An 18,242-nucleotide genomic window follows, 5' to 3' on the forward strand; every position below is an offset into this window, starting at 1 on the left:
TTGTCTGCAATCCGTGTTCAACCCAGTCTCGGGGCCCTGCCATACATACCTTACCAATCCTGTGTAGTTTCCCACTATATTCACCAAGTAAGACTGGGAACTATTTTAGGTACTTAATAGTTTGCCAGCACCCATTTTCATAGTCTTCACCCCTGCAGCCTTGGGGCCACATGTGGCCTTCTGGATTTTCAAGTGTGGCCTTTGACTGAAACCAAATTTTATAGAACAGATCCTTTTAATAAAGGCATTTGTTCTGTTAAGTTTGGATTTGGTTGAGGGGCTGCATTTGTGGTTCTGGAGGACCACGTGCTTATTCAACAAATGCTTACTTTCCTGCAGATCGTATTGGGCAGAAAAAATGTGTTTACTGAGGAATTTCTGTATGCCAGATACTGCACAATTTCTGCTCTAATGGAGCTTTTCTTTAGTGTTGATACAGGCTGTGAAGAAAACAGATAAATGGCATTCCTTAGTGACGACTTTGGCCTGAGGGGTCAGGAAGTTTTTACTAGAGTCCTTGACTACAATTTTTAAAGAAAAGCTCCAGCCGTGCAAAGCTGTGAGACCACACAGTTCTTCCACACTGCCTTCCCACAAGAAGCCTCAGCCCCATTTCACTGGACTGTGTGATGCCTGTTGAAAGTTCCCGTATTCCCCCACAAATACTCAGCCCATGTGCCTCTAGTGCAGGGGCCACGCGCCACCCCTGGGACGCCAACCTTGATGGTCCAGTTAATCATCCTCCTGCCATTCGGGTTGCCTCCTCAGGTTTTTTTTTTAACTGTGTGATCCTAAGCAAATCACCTCACCCCTATGCCTCCAATTGGCCAGTCACTACCAAATGTTGGAAAGAGAATCCCTTGCCCACCTATCCTGGTGGGTGGAAGATCAAAGTCAGTCGAGTGAGTTACGTGCCAAACTACACTGTAGCAAACGCTTGTTAATTGGTTTCTCTCTTCTGGCTTCACGCTAGATTCCAGTCCCACAAACCTGGGTAGGCCAACTAGTTTGTCTTTGGCTACATTAATGGCATGTAAGAACTGAGATCGGCGCCAAATTTCTGCTCCCCCCTCCTTCACGTGTGGAGAGGCACAGTTTAAAAAGGAGGGTCCAGCCCCTCCACCTCGCTGGCGCGCCCAGCCCCGGGCCCCACCGCCAGCCCGCATGGCCGCGCGCGCAGCACGTGCGCCCCTCTCCCGCGCGCTGGCCCGGAGCCCGAGCCCGCCTGTAGGTCCCGGCGTGCCGCGCGCCGCGCACGTGACCCCGCCCGTGGGCGCGGGGGGCGGGGCCGCCGCCGCGGCTCCAGCGAGCCGAGCCTGGCTTCAGTCGGCTGCGGCTGCGGTCGGAGCGGCTGGGAAGCGCGAGCTCAGCGAGGGCCCGGCCAGCAGCGGCGAAGCGGGAGCTGCGGGCGTGGCACCGCGCAGGCGCGACCAGCCGGCTCGGAGCGCGGCGGCGGGAGGGCGGCAGGTGTGCTGGGGCATCCCCGTCACGTGGCCGCAGAGGCTGGGGCGCGGAGCCGGGCAGGGGCGGGGCCCTGCAGGCCACACCTCCTTCGGGTCCGGCCCACGCGCGGGGGCGCGGGCAAAGAGGAGCGCGCCTCTGGGGGTCTAGCCTGGGACCGGAGAGGTGCTGAGCACCCCTCAAATTGGGGAACACCCTCTCGGTCCCCAGGGCGGAGGTCACCATGGTCATACGAAGGGGGTTAGCGCCCCTGGGAAAGGAGACCCTGAAGGAGAGGCGATGCAGGGGTGCAGGACCCCTGTGCGGAGCCCCCGGTCCCAGCCTGGAAAGGAAGAGTTGGGGCAAATGAGCTCCGAGGTCCCGGGGTTCCGGCCCTGGCCCCGGCCCAGGTGGCCGTGAGCGCTCGGGCAAGACCCGCCCGTTTCTGGGCCTCGTCGCACCGGCCGCTGCGGTGCGAGGCCTCACCCTCTGGTCTGCCGCAGGATGGGCCTCTCCGCCGCGGCCCCGCTGTGGGGCCCCCCGGGGCTGCTCCTCACCATCGCCCTGCACCCGGCGCTGTCCGTGCGCCCCGCCAAGGGCCCCGCGCCCGCGCCCCGGGACTACTGCGTGCTGGGCGCCGGGCCCGCCGGCCTGCAGATGGCCTACTTCCTGCAGCGGGCCGGGAGGGACTACGCCGTGTTCGAACGCGCGCCGCGGCCCGGCAGCTTCTTCACGCGCTACCCCCGGCACAGCAAGCTCATCAGCATCAACAAGCGGTTCACGGGCAAGGCCAACGCCGAGTTCAACCTCCGCCACGACTGGAACTCTCTGCTCAGCCACGACCCCCGGCTGCTCTTCAGACACTACTCGCGGGCCTACTTCCCGGACGCCCGCGACATGGTGCGCTACCTGGGCGACTTCGCAGACAGGCTGGGGCTCCGCGTGCTGTACAACACCACCATCACCTACGTCACGCTGGACAAGGATCGACAGGCCTGGAATGGCCACTACTTCATCCTGACCGACCAGACGGGCCAGGCATACCGGTGCAGGTAAGGAACCCGCGCCACAGCTCACCTGCCGAAGCTGGAGCCTTCCCTAGACGAATGGCACACCTTGTCTGGCCAGTAGGTGCGGGAGGAATGGGGGGAAAGGGGCATTTCTGCCTCCTTGCCCCACTGAAAGTCAGTGCTGAGAGGTTCCATCAGCCATCATTTCCCAAATGTCGTAAAAATTGCCGTCAAATATGTTTGGAAAATACTAACAATTTTTTTTCTCCAGGCCTTTTCAGTCTTTGATATGTTCATATTCACTGTGATGTCCCAGCACTGGGTAAAGTATTCACCATAAGCAGAGTGTATGAACCCACAAAACCCTTTACATAGAGCATCTCTTGGAACTAGTGTTCCCCAAAATATGTTCAGGGAAACCCTGGGTCAAGTGTCCAGCAAGTATTAGGCCTTCTGGGATTTCAGAAGGGAACTAGATTGGGAGGCCCCGCAGGCAGTGCTTCCAGCAATCAGATTTAGCTTTCTTTTTCTTGGAAGACAGTTTCATATTGTGTTGACAGCCCCAAACTTGTTTAATCTGCACAGGGACCTTGTGGGGGAAGTTCACTGATCCTCATTTAAGAACTGCAGCTCAGGGAAGTTGAGTAACTGGTGCTATGTCACATAGCTAAAAAGTGGTGTGGCTGGGATTTGAGCACATCTCTTCCTGACTCCAAAGCCTGTGTTCTCTCTGCTGCACCAGGCTGCCTCTCCCTCCCTGGCTGGTAGCCTAGCACCTGGCTCCAGGCAGGCACTCAGCCAGGGTTCATCTTCTCCAGCCTGTTGCCAGAGGCCCGGGCTTGGCTTTGCCTGTTACAACCCAGGGAAAGAAGGGAGGGTTACGCCTACGTGGACTCTTGCATTTTAGGCAGCTGCGTTACCATGGAGCAGAGCAGACAAGGGTCAGAGAGCAAGGTTTAATGGGCCCGTATGTGCCCCTCTGCAGGCCCTGCAGTTCTGTTTGAAACCACCCTGTGGTCAAATCGTCCTTCTGCAGGCTGGCAGGGTCCAGCTGCCCACCACCTGGTTGCAATCCCCACCACTATAAAGAGCGGGACTTTGGAATCAGGCTTAGGTAGGCCTTCTGACCTTAGGAGCTTGGGGCCCGTGGGCCCACAGGGCCTGCATCTCCTCAGCTGTAAAGCAGGCCACGTGACACCAACTCAAGGTTGCTTTGAGAAGTACATGAGGTGACGTACAGACACACTTAGCACAGGGCCTGGTATGGAATTACTGCTCGGTGGACATTTGCGTCTGCCAAACATGTCACAAAGGGAAGAGTAGAACGCAAGGGTTCATTTCCATCACCAAGGGTGATACTCGGTCTGATTGCTGTATTCAAACGTAAAGGAATTACTCAGTTTCTCTAGTCACCTTCTCCGCAGACAGCATTATTAATCCCTAGTACGGGAAAATGTGTACCCGCCGGACTGTGAGCTCAGTGAGAGGCAGGGGTGGAGTATCTCCGGTACACTGGGATAGTTCAGTAAATAGATGAATAAATGAATGAATGTCCTCTTGTTTTCTTTTAGGAGCCAGCAGTCAGGGTGTGGTGGGTGGGCCCAGAGAGTGATTTTCACATAGTGGTCTTACAGCTAAGAGACTAAGCCGTCTTTCCTCTGTCCCCACCTGCAGTGTCCTCCTTGTAGCCACTGGTTTGTCAGTCCCCAACCAAGTTAACTTCCCTGGCTCCGAATACGTGGAGGGTTATGAGTCCGTGTCTGTGGACCCCGAGGACTTTGTGGGTCAGAATGTGCTGATCCTGGGCCGTGGGAACTCAGCCTTTGAGACGGCAGAGAACATCTTGGGTGTCACAAACTTTATCCACATGCTGAGCCGCTCCCGCGTCCGGCTGTCCTGGGCCACCCACTACGTTGGAGACCTCAGGTATGCCACACCCCTGCTTGTGTGTGCTGTGGTGTAAGCCCAAAATGTGGGGAGAACTCCCCAAAGCCTTTCCTGACCCCAGCTGGACTAACCGCCCCTCCCTTGCATTCTCTTTGGGCCCCAGAGCCATCAACAATGGCCTGCTGGACACCTACCAGCTGAAGTCCCTGGACGGGCTGCTCGAGTCTGACCTGACAGATCTGGCCATCGTGAAGGACCACGAAGGCAAGTTCCATGTCACCTTGAAATTCTTCCTGGAGGAAAACAACACCAACCAAAGTGCTGACTCCATCACCCTCCCCCAGGACAACAGTGACAACTTTGCCATGCGCGTGGCCTATGACAGGGTCATCCGCTGCCTGGGCTGGAACTTTGACTTCTCCATTTTCAATAAGTGAGTCCAAATGAGGGAGGAGGTGGGATCTCTTAGCAAAGCCCTTCTGACCCCTCCCTGAGGGAACACAGTGGCCATCAGCAGGCCAGCAGCAGGGCTTTCAGGACAGCAGTCTAAGAATGGGTGTGGGTGCTGCCTGGTCTCCCTCTTGGGACACGAGCTGTCTGTCTACTGTGGGGCCCAGGTGGCCCTGCGGCTCTGTCCTGGGGGAGCAGCAGCAGCAGGTCTTAATCTGCTTTGAGAGCCTCTACCTGCGAGATGGGAAATAAAGCTCAGGCAGAACACGCAGGTGAGTTTGCTGGAAGGCAGTGTAGCATGGTGGCCCAGAGCACAGGCTCTGGGGTCGGCCCGAGATTCTCTGCTTACCACATCTGGGAAAGTTACTTAACATGCTGTGCCCCAGTTCCTTCATCTCTAAAATGGGATTAATAATTTCTTTCTCATATGGTTATTGTGAAGATTAATATAAGAAAGTGCTTAGCATATACTATATGCTCCATAAAATGTTAGTTGTTAAAATTATTTATAATTGTATTTTGAAGAACTGCTTTATAGAGCCTAGTCCCAAATATGGCTGCCCATTACTTTGTGAGGCTTTATATCAAAGCAGCCATCCTGGCAGAGCACAGTGGCTCATGCCTATAATCCCAGCACTTTAGGAGGCCAAGGTGGGAGGATCGTTGGAGCCCAGGAGTTCAGGACCAGCCTGGGCAACATAGTGAGAACCCCATCTCTACAAAAAAAAAAAATTTCACTAGCTGGGCATGGTGGTGCACTTGTAGTCTTAGCTATTCAGGCTGAGGTGGGAGGATCACTTGAGCCCAGGAGTTTGAGGCTGCAGTGAGCTGTGACTGTTATCACTGCACTCCAGCTTGGGTGCCAGAGCAAGACCCTATCTCTTAACAACAAATAAGTAACCACCCAGTCTTTCATTTGCCTTCTGACCAGGGCACAAAAGGACAAGGAAAAGCTGGTGGGCCTGTGCAGACCCTCCTTTCCCATTAGGTGACAGCAGGACCCGGTCTTAGTTCAGAGCCCAGCCTTGAGTCAGGCTTGGATCCTGACTCTGTCCTGCCATGTCCTTAACCTGAGCCTCAGTTTCTTCATCTGTTAAATGGAGATGATTACACCCACTTCCAGGGGCATGGTAAGGTTTAATATAAAGCACTTAGTGCCAGGCCTGTGATAAGTGCTTTGTGCACAGCAGCTATTTTTATTAACAACCCTTTCCACTCACAGGTCCCTCAGACTCAATTCGGGGAATCCATTCGACACAAAGTACCCACTGATCCGAGCCAGCTATGAGTCCAAAGGGACCCGGGGTCTTTTTATCCTGGGTACCGCCAGCCACTCGGTGGACTACAGGAGATCTGCTGGGGGCTTCATCCACGGATTCCGGTACACAGGTGAGCCCAGCTGAGAGTGCTGCTGTCCCCAGACAGAACCACCATCAGCATGCACCCCCAGGGCTTAGAAACACACCCCTGGTTTCCACAAGCATTGAGAGATTACTGATCAGTAGTTGACTGCCCTAAATTCCCTACCTGGGGTAGATGACAACAGGTGGTCTGAGAATGTATCTAGAAAGGTATCAGGTAAAGTATAAAATTAGGTACATTTGGGGGTTGTTTGTTATGTGCGTGAGCCCCATGCAGGTTTAGCACCATGCACTGGCAAGGATGCTGAGCAGGAAGAACACTAATCTGGGTTCCTCCCCAGCTGGATGGTCTGAAAAGTGAAGCTTTAACCCGCCTAAACCGCATTGGGGCTTAGCTGCAAACAAGGTGAACTCTCCACCATCATGGGCTAAATAAGGCGGCGCCTGGGCACCTTGCCGCTATAAAGCATCGTGCACACAGACTCTGGATACTGACAAATTTCAATAAAAATTGCAACTGGATTATATCAGTTCTTTTTCAGAACTCTTCGTACTGAGTGTATAAATTTTATGCTAACTTGAGAATCTTTTTTTTTTTTTTTTTTGGAGACAAAGTCTCCCTCTGTTGCCCTGGCTAGAGTGCCGTGGCGTCAGCCTAGCTCACAGCAACCTCACATTCCTGGGCTCAGGCGATCCTCCTGCTTCAGCCTCCCGAATAGCTGGGACTACAGGCATGCACCACCATACCTGACAAATTTTTTCTATATATATTTTTAGTTGGCCAATTAATTTCTTTCTATTTTTAGTAGAGACAGGGTCTCGCTCTTGCTCAGGCTGGTTTGCAACTCCTGACCTTGAGCGATCCGCCTGCCTTGGCCTCCCAGAGTGCTAGGATTACAGGGGAACTTGAGAATTTTGCAAATAAAATACTAAAGTATCTTTTTTTTTTTGAGACAGAGTATCACTTTGTTGCCCAAGCTAGAGTGAGTGCGGTGGCTTCAACCTAGCTCACAGCAACCTTAAACTCCTGGGCTCAAGCAATCCTACTGCCTCAGCCTCCCAAGTAGCTGGGACTACACGCATGCGCCACCATGCCCAGCTAATTTTTTCTGTATATATTAGTTGCCCAATTAATTTCTTTCTATTTGTAGTAGAGACGGGGTCTCGCTCTTGCTCAGGCTGGTTTCGAACTCCTGACCTCGAGCAATCCGCCTGCCTCGGCCTCCCAGAGAGCTAGGATTACAGGCGTGAGCCACAGCACCCGGCCTTAAAGTATCTTTTTAAAACATAATTCTGTTCATTGCACTAGAATAATCCCCATCCGGAAATTGAGGCTTTGTGGTTGTAAGGCTGAATGGGAACTAGAGAACAAGGGGAGAAATAGGCTCATGCAGCCTGCCTGCCTTCAGCACGCAGAGTGGCATGAACACGGCCCTGGCAGTGTGGCCAGTGCGCTTGGACGTGGGTGTGAATCTCCACTTTCCTGAAGGAGCAACTGAGGCTCAGAGTTTTGGTGGTTTCTCCACCGTCACGGGAACTGAACTACAGGACCCAGGCTCTCTGGCAAAAGATAGTTTGTACAAAGATTTTCTCTTCCCCTGAAAGCAAATCAGCGCCCTCTCCATAGGTAGGGGAGAGTCTGTACATGTTAGGTGTTGCCCTTCCTATCACCAACCTTCTCAAAAGGACCCGGCGCTTGTTGACACTCACGGTCAGATAGGAGTATTCGGTTTGGTGAGTCCATCTGAAAGAATGGAACCGTAATAAGCTTATAGCTGATCGGCAGATACTTGGGAAACAGAGAATGAGTGAAGTAATCTGCCACCCAAAGACCTTCCACGTCCTTATTTTTTTCTTTTCTTTTTTTTTTTTTTTTTTTTTTTTTTGAGACAGAGTCTCACTTTGTAGCCCAGGCTAGAGTGAGTGCCGTGGCGTCAGCCTAGCTCACAGCAACCTCAAACTCCTGGGCTCAAGCGATCCTTCTGTCTCAGCCTCCCGAGTAGCTGGGACTACAGGCATGCGCCATCATGCCCGGCTAATTTTTTTTATATATATATCAGTTGGCCAATTAGTTTTCTTTCTATTTATAGTAGAGACGGGGTCTTACTCTTGCTCAGGCTGGTTTTGAACTCCTGACCTTGAGCAATCCGCCCGCCTCGGCCTCCCAGAGAGCTAGGATTACAGGCGTGAGCCACTGTGCCTGGCCTTTTCTTTTTTTTAAAGACTTTATTTGAGATGGGCCATGGTGGTGGGTGTAGACTAGATCGCTGCAACAGGGCCTTGCAGTCAGGGAGAGACACTGGACTCAACGCCACCATATTTTTTTGTAAACATAGTCCCATCTTTCCCTGCCGTGCTCTTTATAGAAACTTCGGGAAATACCAAATAACACAAAGAAGAGAACAAAACTTGCCGTAATCACACCACTCAGAGATACTCAGTTGAAATTTTGGCGGTTCTTTTCCAAGCTGTCCTTTCTTTCTAACTTCCTTTTGTTTTTCTTTTTTACTTAAAAACTTTTTTAGTGTAAAAGGTAAGACATAGCAGATTCAGACTGCACGCACGTGGCGCTTCCCAGTGCAGGGGAGGCTCCATGCGGCAGCCGCCTCGTGCAGATTAAGGCGTTGTGGGGTCGTGTTTGGCCGCCACAGCTGGCTTTTGCTTGAGAAGGACGGTCTCCACTCCTGCCGCTGCTGTTGTCGTCACGCACATGTGAACTCATTTCAGCAGCCCTGGAAAGCAGCTGTCTGCCCCTGCTGAATCCATGCCTGCCTTGGGAAACAGCAGGGTGACAATGGACAGCCCCACTGGCAGCCTCACAGCCGCTGCAGACAGTGGCATCTTGTGTGGGAGCCTTATTGCATAGTGGGTGTTTATGGGCAGTTAATTTCGCCATAAAAACCTCGAAGGGCCTGCGTCACACCTCGACATTTCCGTGTTTACTGGATTTGGGTGTTGGCTGATTAGTCTGGAAGAGCAGGTGCATGCGTGTGACGTACCCATCCCACAGCTGCGTGCGGCAGCCCCAGGTAGACAGCGGCCGCTTTCCACCCTGACGGACGGGCCATCTCAGAGTAGAGCTTGGGGGCAGGCTGGATTGGGGCGGGAGATCGTGGGAGCAGTCAGCTTTCCCGGGGCGACTCTGACGGGACGCAGGGAGAGGTTTCCGAGGAAGGCCCCGGGTCTGGTTTTGACCTTCCTCGTGCGAGGTGAGGGCGGTGGGGCTCCCACGTGCAGACGGCCTACAGCAGGGTGACGGACTCTGGCCTGTGCCTGAGTGCAGCCGTGCCCCACTTTCTCTGTCCTCCGGCCGCCTTCACACTAGGGCAGCGTCAGGCAGTGTCGCCGAGCAGTGTGGCCCACAGGGCAGAGAACGCTGGCCGGCCAGCCCTTTCCAGAGAACGTCTGCTGGCCCTGCTCTCGGCTTCCCGGCCCTCCCTCCCCGCTCGCCACCCACAGATTCGGCCCTGAGCCGGGCAGACAAGTGTGTGTCGGGTCCCAGGGGGTCGACGAGGCCTGTGCGTCCCCCGGTGACCAGAGGCAAAATGTGCGCGTGCCATTCCTGCTCTGGCCGTTTCAGCGCGAGCCGTCCACCGGCTCCTGGAGCATCGGCACCACGGCGCCGCCTGGCCCTCCACCGAGCTCCCCGTCACGCAGCTGACCAGCGCCATCGTCCGGCGCGTGAACGAGGCTTCCGGGCTCTACCAGATGTTCAGCGTGCTGGCTGATGTCGTCCTGTTGAAGGAGTGAGTAGCCTGTCCCCACCCACCCTCTGCTCCCCGCCCCCACACCCTGCCGTGGCCCTTCTGTGCCTCTTCCAGGTGTGGAATTCCCAGTTGTTCCCTCCTAGGGTGAAGCCTGCAAGGGGAGAGCAGGGGAGTCTGTTCTAGGGGGAAATCCGTGAAATCAACACCACAGGCTCTGCAGTCAGACAGACGTTCCTGAGAGCGAAGCCCAGTTTACCACTGCCTTGCGGTGTGACCTTGGGCAAGTTAGTTAGCCTCTCTGAGCCTCTCTGGCCTCATCTGCAAAGTGGGAATAATTATGCCTACCTTGCAGCAGTGAAGGAAGGAGGAAAGATCACTCAGAGAAAGCCTTTGGCACCAAGTAGATAAACAGTCTAAGAGTTCCCTCGGGCCAGGCCCACACTGGTCACGGTCCTTATCAATCAAGGATGAGCGGCAGATCACAGAGGACAGACGGTTCCCAAGAAGGAAGCAGTGCAGAGCCCAGAAGGGTGAGGGCACTCGGGAGAGGCAGTGGTGACAGCAGAGGAACAACCGGTTCCTCTCACCTGGGGAACAGCCTGATCCAAAGGCAGGGAGTGTCACAGCACACCGGGTTCAGGGACGGGCTCTGCACAGAAACCTCACATCACCATCACCTTTGGTGCCTCTCTCTCAAATGACACCCCACATTCAAACTGTGGGCAGGTCCTGTCTCCTCTACTTCTAGTTATGTCTGGACCAGCTCTCACTGGCTCCACCTGCCAGCTTGGTGCACTTCAGCAGCGTCCCTCACCTGCGCTGCCTCAACAGCCCCCCACCTTTGGCCCGTGGTCTGTTCTCAGCACCCTGGCCAGAGTGGTCCTTAGACACCTGAGCCACCCCAGTCCTCTCTCTGCTTGGTGTCCCACATGGCCATCCAGGTGAAATCTGCACTTGCTGTCGTGACAGGCACAGCCCTCCTTGACCCCACCCCGAGACCTCCCGCCCTCTGCCCCCGTCCACTACGCTTAGCCACGCTGGCCTCTTCCTGTTCTTTGAACGCAACAAGGCATTCACTCCCTCATTAGGGCTTTTCTCTTATTGCTCCCTCAATCTGGAACACTCTTCCAAATATCCATCTCAGTTACACGGTTTCCTGGCATCTGTCCCATGTGTTAGGGAGGGCTCGGCTGTGACAGTCACATTAAAGTGAGGTGTGTGGAGCCGATGGGAGTCTGTGCACTGCTTGACTGACACTTCCTGGAGGCAGCGCCCACGCGCCACGCCCTCCCCTCTGCCACGGCTCAGCGTCCCCCGTGCTGCCGTGCTCCCCAGGAACGCCTCCGCCTTCGAGTACCTGGAGGAGTTCCCCGTGCTGATGCTGCCGCAGCTGGAGACCCTCACCGGGAGGAAGGCGAGGCACGGGCTCTTCGTCGTCAACATGGAGTACGGCAAAAATTTCTCTGGACCCGACAAGGACGTCTTTTTTCACGGCCGGTCTGTGGGGTACACGGAGGACGCCTGGCAGTCCAACTTCCTGCATCCTGTCATCTACTACTACAGACAGCTCCCCACCGGTGAGCCGCCGCTGCCCTCCCTAGGCGGGGTGGCGTTCCTCCGACCCTGTCTGTAGAGTTGTCACCATCAAACCTTCACGCACCACCCTCAGTGGACAGAAGGGGGACGGCCGGGGGACTTCACCCAGAGACCAGGCAGGGGCAGGGGGTGTGAGAATGATAAATGATGCGTGCAGATTCTGGCACATGCTGTCACCTGCACAGGCCACACGTGGATTGTCAGGCTCTCTTCCGAGGCACCACAGAGTAAGAGGGACGGTGTCTCGGTGCAGGGTCTCCAGAGGTGGCTACCCGTGGTGGGGGAGGGAGGATCTGCAGGCTGAGTATTAGAAGGAACTGGGGCTGGTTGACACAGTACAGAACAGCGGGCGACATTCCCAGCTATGTCCTTTCGTCACTATGTGACCCTGGACCATTACTTAACCTCTCTGAGCCTCAACCTTCTCATCTGTAAAGTGGGGATAGCAATAGTACCTTCCTTCTGGGACAGTGTGAGGGCAAGTGTGACAGTGTACACAGAATGCCAGCACGTGCTGGCACAGGGCAGCTGCCCATACAGGAACCACCTGGGGAACATGCCCCCGCTGCCGAGCTTGCAGGGCAGTCACGTGGAAGAGGGTGGTCTGCTAGGAGCTGTGCCCAAGGGCGGAGGTGGTGTCATCAGGTGGAAGTGGCAGGGATACAGGTCTGTAGTCAACATAAGGAGCAACCAGTAGTGAGAGCCGCTCAGCTGTGGAACTGGTCAGCTCCAAAATCAGGTTTCCCAGGACGGGATGCTCAAGTCATGGCTTGGTGGCCATCTGACAGGGACACCACAGAAGGGGGGAGGCCACACCAGTAGGAAGCTGGACTCCGTGAGCTCTGAGACCCCTCTCAGGGCAGGGCCTCTGAATCTTCCCACAGAATGATGAGTTTTCAGGCAGCCACAATAGACCTTCGTCCAGGTGAGTCTTAGAGAAACACTGACTTCAAGTGATTAGGCTTGGTTCTGCCCTCTGGGACCACAGAGACGAGCCTAGTTCCTCTTCCTCACGTTGGCCCGCCACGTATCTGGAGGGGGCTGGTGAACGAGCTGGCCGCAGCCCAGTGCAGGAGCGTCAGGACAGCGGAGTGTGAGGGGTGAGGGGAGCGTGAGGGGTGTCGGCTCGGGGGCAGGAAGGCCAGGCTCTCAGCTCCGACGGGCTCCCTCTCCCCCACAGAACAGGAGGTGAGATTCCGGCCCGCGCACTGGCCCCTGCCTCGGCCCGCGGCCATCCACCACATCCTGGAAGACTTCCTGACAGACTGGACCGCCCCCGTTGGGCACATTCTACCTCTGAGGCGCTTCCTGGAGAACTGTTTGGACACGGATTTACGAAGCTTCTATGCAGGTAACCCGAGTTCCCAGAAGGACAGAGGGACTGAGGGGAGGTTGAAGAAAGGCCGGGTAGACCCACGCCCTGTGGAGTTTCAGAACCCGCACCGAACAGTCCAAACCCCAGACTCTTGTCTCCTGTGATGTGGTGGACTAGATGTTCACAGAAACCTAAAAATACCAAATAATATGTCTTTTTAAAGGAACCGGCAAGAAAATAAGGCCCCAGAGGCCAGACGCTATAAAGAGCAGAGACTGCCACTGGGCCTGGGATGCCTGCAGGTTGCAGGAGCCTAGAGGCAGCTAACTGGCCAGCCCTGGGGTGGGAGGACAAGTATGGAGCAGGATGGGGGTCTGTTCAGAGACCCTCGAATAAAGCTCGGATCCCAGTGGGCAAGCCAGGAGACTCCCGAGAGGGGGACAGAGTAGAGCCATAGTTCCTGGCCCTGGATACAGTGGGGGGAAAAAAATCTCCCCTGAAAATTCCCAACCACCAGGCCCCACTTACATAAATTTGGGGCCAAACTTTATGCTATCATTGTGGTGCAGAAATCAGAGAAGCAAAGGCACATCTTATCTTGAGAAATATACTTGAAAAATACACTTTAAATCTAGGCCTCCAAGTTTTCCCACAAAGTTCCAAGGAACATGAATTCCCAACCAAAAATCACTTAACACGTAAGGACACAAACTACCATGAGGGAGTGTCAGCAAAAACAACCAACTATAGGATCGAACCTACAAAGACTGCAGGTTCATGGTCAGATACAGCATATAAAGTATGTTTCATGCAGGTTGAGCATCCCAAACCTGAAAACTTGAAATTTGAAATGCTCCAAAATCCATAATTCTTTGACACTCAAAAGAAAATGCTCAGGCCGGGCGTGGTGGCTCACGCCTGTAATCCTAGCACTTTGGGAGGCCGACGCGGGCGGATTGCTCAAGGTCAGGAGTTCTAAACCAGCCTAAGCGAGACCCCGTCTCTACCAAAAATAGAAATAAATTAATTGACCAGCTAAAAATATATATACAAAAAATTAGCCGGGCATGGTGATGAATGCCTGTAGTCCCAGCTATTCGGGAGGCTGAGGCAGTAGGATCGCTGAGCCCCAGAGATTGAGGTTGCTGTGAGCCAGGCTGACACCACGGCACTCACTCTAGCCTGGGCAACAAAGTGAGACTCTGTCTCAAAAAAAAAAAAAAAAGAAAATGCTCATTGGAACAATTTGGATTTCAGATTTTACAATTAAGCATGTTCAACTAGTAAGTATAATGCAAATATTCCCAAATCTGAAAAAAAAACCCTAATTGGAAACACTTCTGGTCCCAAGCATTTTGGATAAGAGATACAGAACCAGTGTATTTAAAGAAATAAAAAAGATTATTGAAAATATAATGAAGGGATAGAGACTACCAAGATTAACTGGGCAGTTCTGAGAAAAATTCAAATAGAACTTCTGGAAATAAAAAAAAAAACTGTCGCTGGGCATGGTAGTGCATGCCTGTAATACCAGCTACTTGGAAGGCTCAGGCAGGAGGCTCTCTTGAGCCCAGGAGTTTAAAACCAGCCTGAGCAACATAGTGAGACCCTGTTTCTAGACAGACAGAAAGACAGACAGACAGACAGATAGATAGAAAATTAGAAACTCCGTGTAAAGATTCAACAGCTCACTAGATAGGGAAGAAGAGAGAAGCAATGAACTGGGAGATAGATCTGATAGTCAAACCCAAAGAGGGACTTGAGGAGAGAAGTAGGGTAACCCAGAGGGGAACTGATGGAAAGAAGCCAAATGATTTGTCTTTTTTAAACCCTTGAATGCCTATAATATCCATTCCCTTAAACATCTGTTAGACATCTGTTGCATATCAGGCACTGTTGATATCAGTCAGGTTAGAGACTGCTTCTAGCTCACAGGTCAGAGAACAAGTGTTCTTGTTTCATCCTGAGTCCACAGATGATTTGAAACAGTAGTTTAAATTATTTAACAACTTTGAAGTACTAACAGCCTGCAGACCATCAACCTTGATCATACACTTTCACATGAAATTACATGTTCAGAGTCTAGAGTTCTCAGCTCCAAAATACCTGCCTGCCTCTCGTGGTTTCAGGTGTCCACGTAAATGCCAGTGTGTTAGGGAGCATATTTCCCCCCTGAGTTGTGGGTCCCAGCAGTGGATCATCCCAGGCCCTTTAGCCTCTGTCTCCACTGTCTAGACACTGCCCGACAGTACAAGCCACTACGTGCCGCTGCCTTGAACTGGGAAGAACCCTCCCAACAGAAGGCAGCTGGCAGACTGGCTTCCCCCCAGCCCGTAGCTGTGGCAGCTGCTGGTGCTGGCTCCAGATTCTGCTGGGCTTCTGTGCCCCTGGGGCCTCCAGAGGGGTGACATCATCAGAAGGTGGTGCTTGCCAGATGGCCACCTTGCTGCCCTCCTGTTGTCCTCCTCGCATCTGCTCTCTTCCCTGCCCAGAGAGGGTTGCCACGGCCTGTCCTGCTGGGGCCTCTGTGCTAAGAGTCGGAAATAAAGCACAGTGATATTTGGGGGCACCCTTCAGCCTGGTCACCCATGTGAGCTTCACAACATCCCTCGTACTGTGCCTGTCTTCTACTTGAGATAAAGAGGACTGGGGGGGTGAGCAGGCTTGCTCAGAGTTACACAGGGACTCCGCCAGCTTCTGACATTCCGTCTTCCTGCCCTGTCTCTCCCACATCTGTGTCATCTCCTGTGTTTTCAATCAAAGTCACATAGCACTTGGCTAAAAGATTTTTTTCCACCTCCCCCCCATTCTCATTCCCCAGAAGAAACTACTAGCTATTTCACAGTTGCTTCTTAGCTTCATAGCTTCTTTTGGTTGTTTCTTCACATTTCTAAGTAATACGTATCTACAGCTATTTTGTGATTGACCAGATTTGACATGTCAACTTTCTGCTGTGGCGTAGATGAGCACTGACCTGTTTTATCTTTCTGTCCCCCACAGGGTTTAGAACAGAACTTTGCACACAATATTTGCAGCTCACATTTTGTTGAGGGAATAAATCTTTGCAGGCAGCTCTGAGCTCACGATGGGACTGACCACTGAGTTACTGGACGCCCCGGCCAGCTTCCAGGAGAGAAGGCTGAGGGTCTGCTCATGAGGGACTGAGCTCCCACCCCAGGCTGGCTCCATGCAGACCATCATGCTGGGCCTGATCTCGGGGAGCTGAGGCATTTCTGTGGTTTGCTTTCATTTCGGAGCCTTGTTCTTCCAAAATGTCAAGGCAGCCTCCTGTTTCTGGAGCCCCGTGGAGGGTCGTGATCCATGCATGACCTACTCCAATTGGACGTGAGACGCCCAGGAGGGTCAGCTCCCAGTTTCAAGGGACAGAGGGTACTGTAAAGGCCCCAGTGAAGCCCCCAGCCCTTGGCATTAGCATCTCCTCTTCCTGCACCTCTCCCCACACCTCCCAGCCTGACTTCTCCTTTTGTTTCTGTGTAGAGTCCTGTTTCCTGTTCGCCCTAACGCGCCAGAAGCTGCCACCGTTTTGCCAGCAGGGCTACCTGAGAAGGCAGGGGCTCGCAAGTACCCAGAGCCTTCGGCAGCACGGAGTGGAGAGCAGACTCCTCCGGGACTATGCTGCCATGGGCAGGCACCTGGAGGACAGCAGCCAGCGGCCTGGCAACCATGGGCCAGTAGGTGTCCCCCCGGATCCAGGGCCTCCAGCTCCAGTCCAGTCCCTTGACAGCAACAAGGAGGAGCTCTGACTGTCCCCTCCCAGGCTGTGGGCACAGGGGCCAGGCTTCCCTACCCAGCCCATGGTCAGTCCCTGCTCTTTCCTCACAGTCTCACGCTCCCACCGATGTGCGATCGCCAAAGACTACCCTGCTCATCGCGGTGACTGCCCCATAGCAGCACGGATGGCACGTAAGGGCTGAGGTGCGGTGATGCGATGATGCGGGGGTTACCTCCCCTCCTCTTCTGGTCCCTGGGTGCCCAGGAGGCGGGGACAGGAGAAGGGCATCCCCTGCCAGCTGTGAGCTGCCGTCCACAGCCCCGCTTGTCCCCAGCTGCACTGTCACTGAGCACCAGGCTGGCCTCAGTTCTGTCCCTCTCAACTGCCCAGGTGCTCCTTTTCCTTCTACTCCACTCTTCAGACAGGCCTGGATCCCGCCTGTGGAGTAACTCACAGGTGAAACCCATCCTCGTCTTCATTAGGGTTTGTGGCAGGCCTTTATAACAAGCTCTGATTCCTCAACAGCCATAACAGGCAGGTGGGACTGTTGCCCCAGAATACCGCTGAAGACACCGGCTCGGCCATGTTGAGTAACTCCGGGTCCCCAGCCAGGAGGCCCCACCTGTGTCACACTTTTGCCTCCACTGCTTCACCTGCCCCCTGACCCCATTGTCTGCAGGGTTTGGACTTAGGCTGGGCTGGCTTCCCTGGGGTCCATAGCTATCTCCCTGGGCCCAGAGCTGTCATCAGGCAGAGATAGGACAGCTTCCTGCAAAGCCATCTTATCTAAGCTGCTCCCTCCCCCAGCTTCCCCAGCTTGCACCTCCCCTCCTCCCCAGTAATGTTCAGGCTGCTCCCTTCCCTTCCCCTGGTGGCATCCTGAACCATGCCTCCTCCTGACCTACCTATCAAGTGCTGTCTTTCTGTCATGAGCACTCCTACATGCCACATGCTAGGAGACGATCATAAATGCCTTTGTATGGTAACCATGATGGATTTCGTTCCTGGCTCCCTTAGCCCTTCCAGCTTCTCCTCATTGTCCTCTCTCACCAGGAGTCTGCACTCTCCCATCAGGCGACTTAGTCTCATTAAAGTGAGTAAGCCGTGGGAAAGCATTTGTGCGTAAGATAATCGTGGTGATTTTTCAAAGCCCAGGATCACAGGTGACCACCTTCTCACTGGTTCTCACTAGATCTCCGTGTATCCACTCAGAATTCCAGGGACAGGGGCTTTCTGGATCCACAGCCCTTTCCTGGGTACATCCTTTCCCCCTCTTCACTAGGTCCAAACTCCCATAACCACCTGGCCCCGCTGTTTGCACATAGCTTCTTGTTACCACAAGGAAACTCCAGCCTGGAGGAGGAGTTGTCTACCCCATGATAATACTTGGGATAGTTTGCACAGGGCTGAAACTCCTAAATTAAGGGTTTTTCCTGACCCCAGGATGCTTGATTCACCATGTTCCATATAGATGACAGGTAAACCAAAATTGGATCCTGTCACCCTGCCCTACCTTTTCCAAAGCATTTTTTAAATGAACCTTTTAATTAGGACTATACACATAAGATCAAAACTTGTTACACACATCTTGCCTACTCAGTTACTGAAAGCTGGCTGAACCACTTGTTCCAATAAAAGTTTAAAGTACTGCAACAGATAATTACTGACGTCTAAATATGTGACATCTGCCGCCAAATCGGTAATTCCACCAGAACATCAGCCCAAATGTATTTGTTTTCAACA

The 18,242-nt window shown here is 53.6% G+C and overlaps 1 protein-coding gene across 2 annotated transcripts; it reads left to right on the top strand.

Annotated features, from left to right (window-relative positions):
* The first annotated feature begins 1,296 nt into the window (after positions 1-1,296).
* Positions 1,297-18,159, top strand: FOXRED2 (FAD dependent oxidoreductase domain containing 2). 2 transcript variants are annotated; one of them, XM_076007014.1, is made up of 9 exons: positions 1,297-1,467; positions 1,944-2,492; positions 4,125-4,376; positions 4,501-4,770; positions 6,010-6,176; positions 9,729-9,894; positions 11,191-11,432; positions 12,632-12,802; positions 16,265-18,159. In XM_076007014.1, exons 2-9 carry the CDS (start codon positions 1,945-1,947, stop codon positions 16,528-16,530), a joined length of 2,082 nt encoding a protein of 693 aa, XP_075863129.1. In that variant the 5' UTR covers positions 1,297-1,467; position 1,944; the 3' UTR covers positions 16,531-18,159. The 2 variants fall into 2 exon arrangements, with proteins under 2 accessions (XP_075863129.1, XP_075863130.1); XM_076007015.1 differs by lacking the exon at positions 1,297-1,467 and having other exon boundaries at positions 1,533-2,492; positions 16,265-16,458; positions 16,610-18,159.
* Positions 18,160-18,242: the final 83 nt, after the last annotated feature.

Source organism: Microcebus murinus, chromosome 10 (genome assembly GCF_040939455.1).
Source record: "Microcebus murinus isolate Inina chromosome 10, M.murinus_Inina_mat1.0, whole genome shotgun sequence".
In the NCBI taxonomy this organism is placed as follows: Eukaryota; Metazoa; Chordata; class Mammalia; order Primates; family Cheirogaleidae; genus Microcebus; species Microcebus murinus.

Coding starts and splice junctions, on each gene's coding strand:
- FOXRED2 (XM_076007014.1), top strand. CDS start 1,945: ATGGGCCTCTCCGCCGCGGCCCCGCTGTGGGGCCCCCCGGGGCTGCTC. Junction 4,377..4,500: donor CACTACGTTGGAGACCTCAG/GTATGCCACACC, acceptor TTTGGGCCCCAG/AGCCATCAACAATGGCCTGC. Junction 12,803..16,264: donor TTTACGAAGCTTCTATGCAG/GTAACCCGAGTT, acceptor GTTTCTGTGTAG/AGTCCTGTTTCCTGTTCGCC.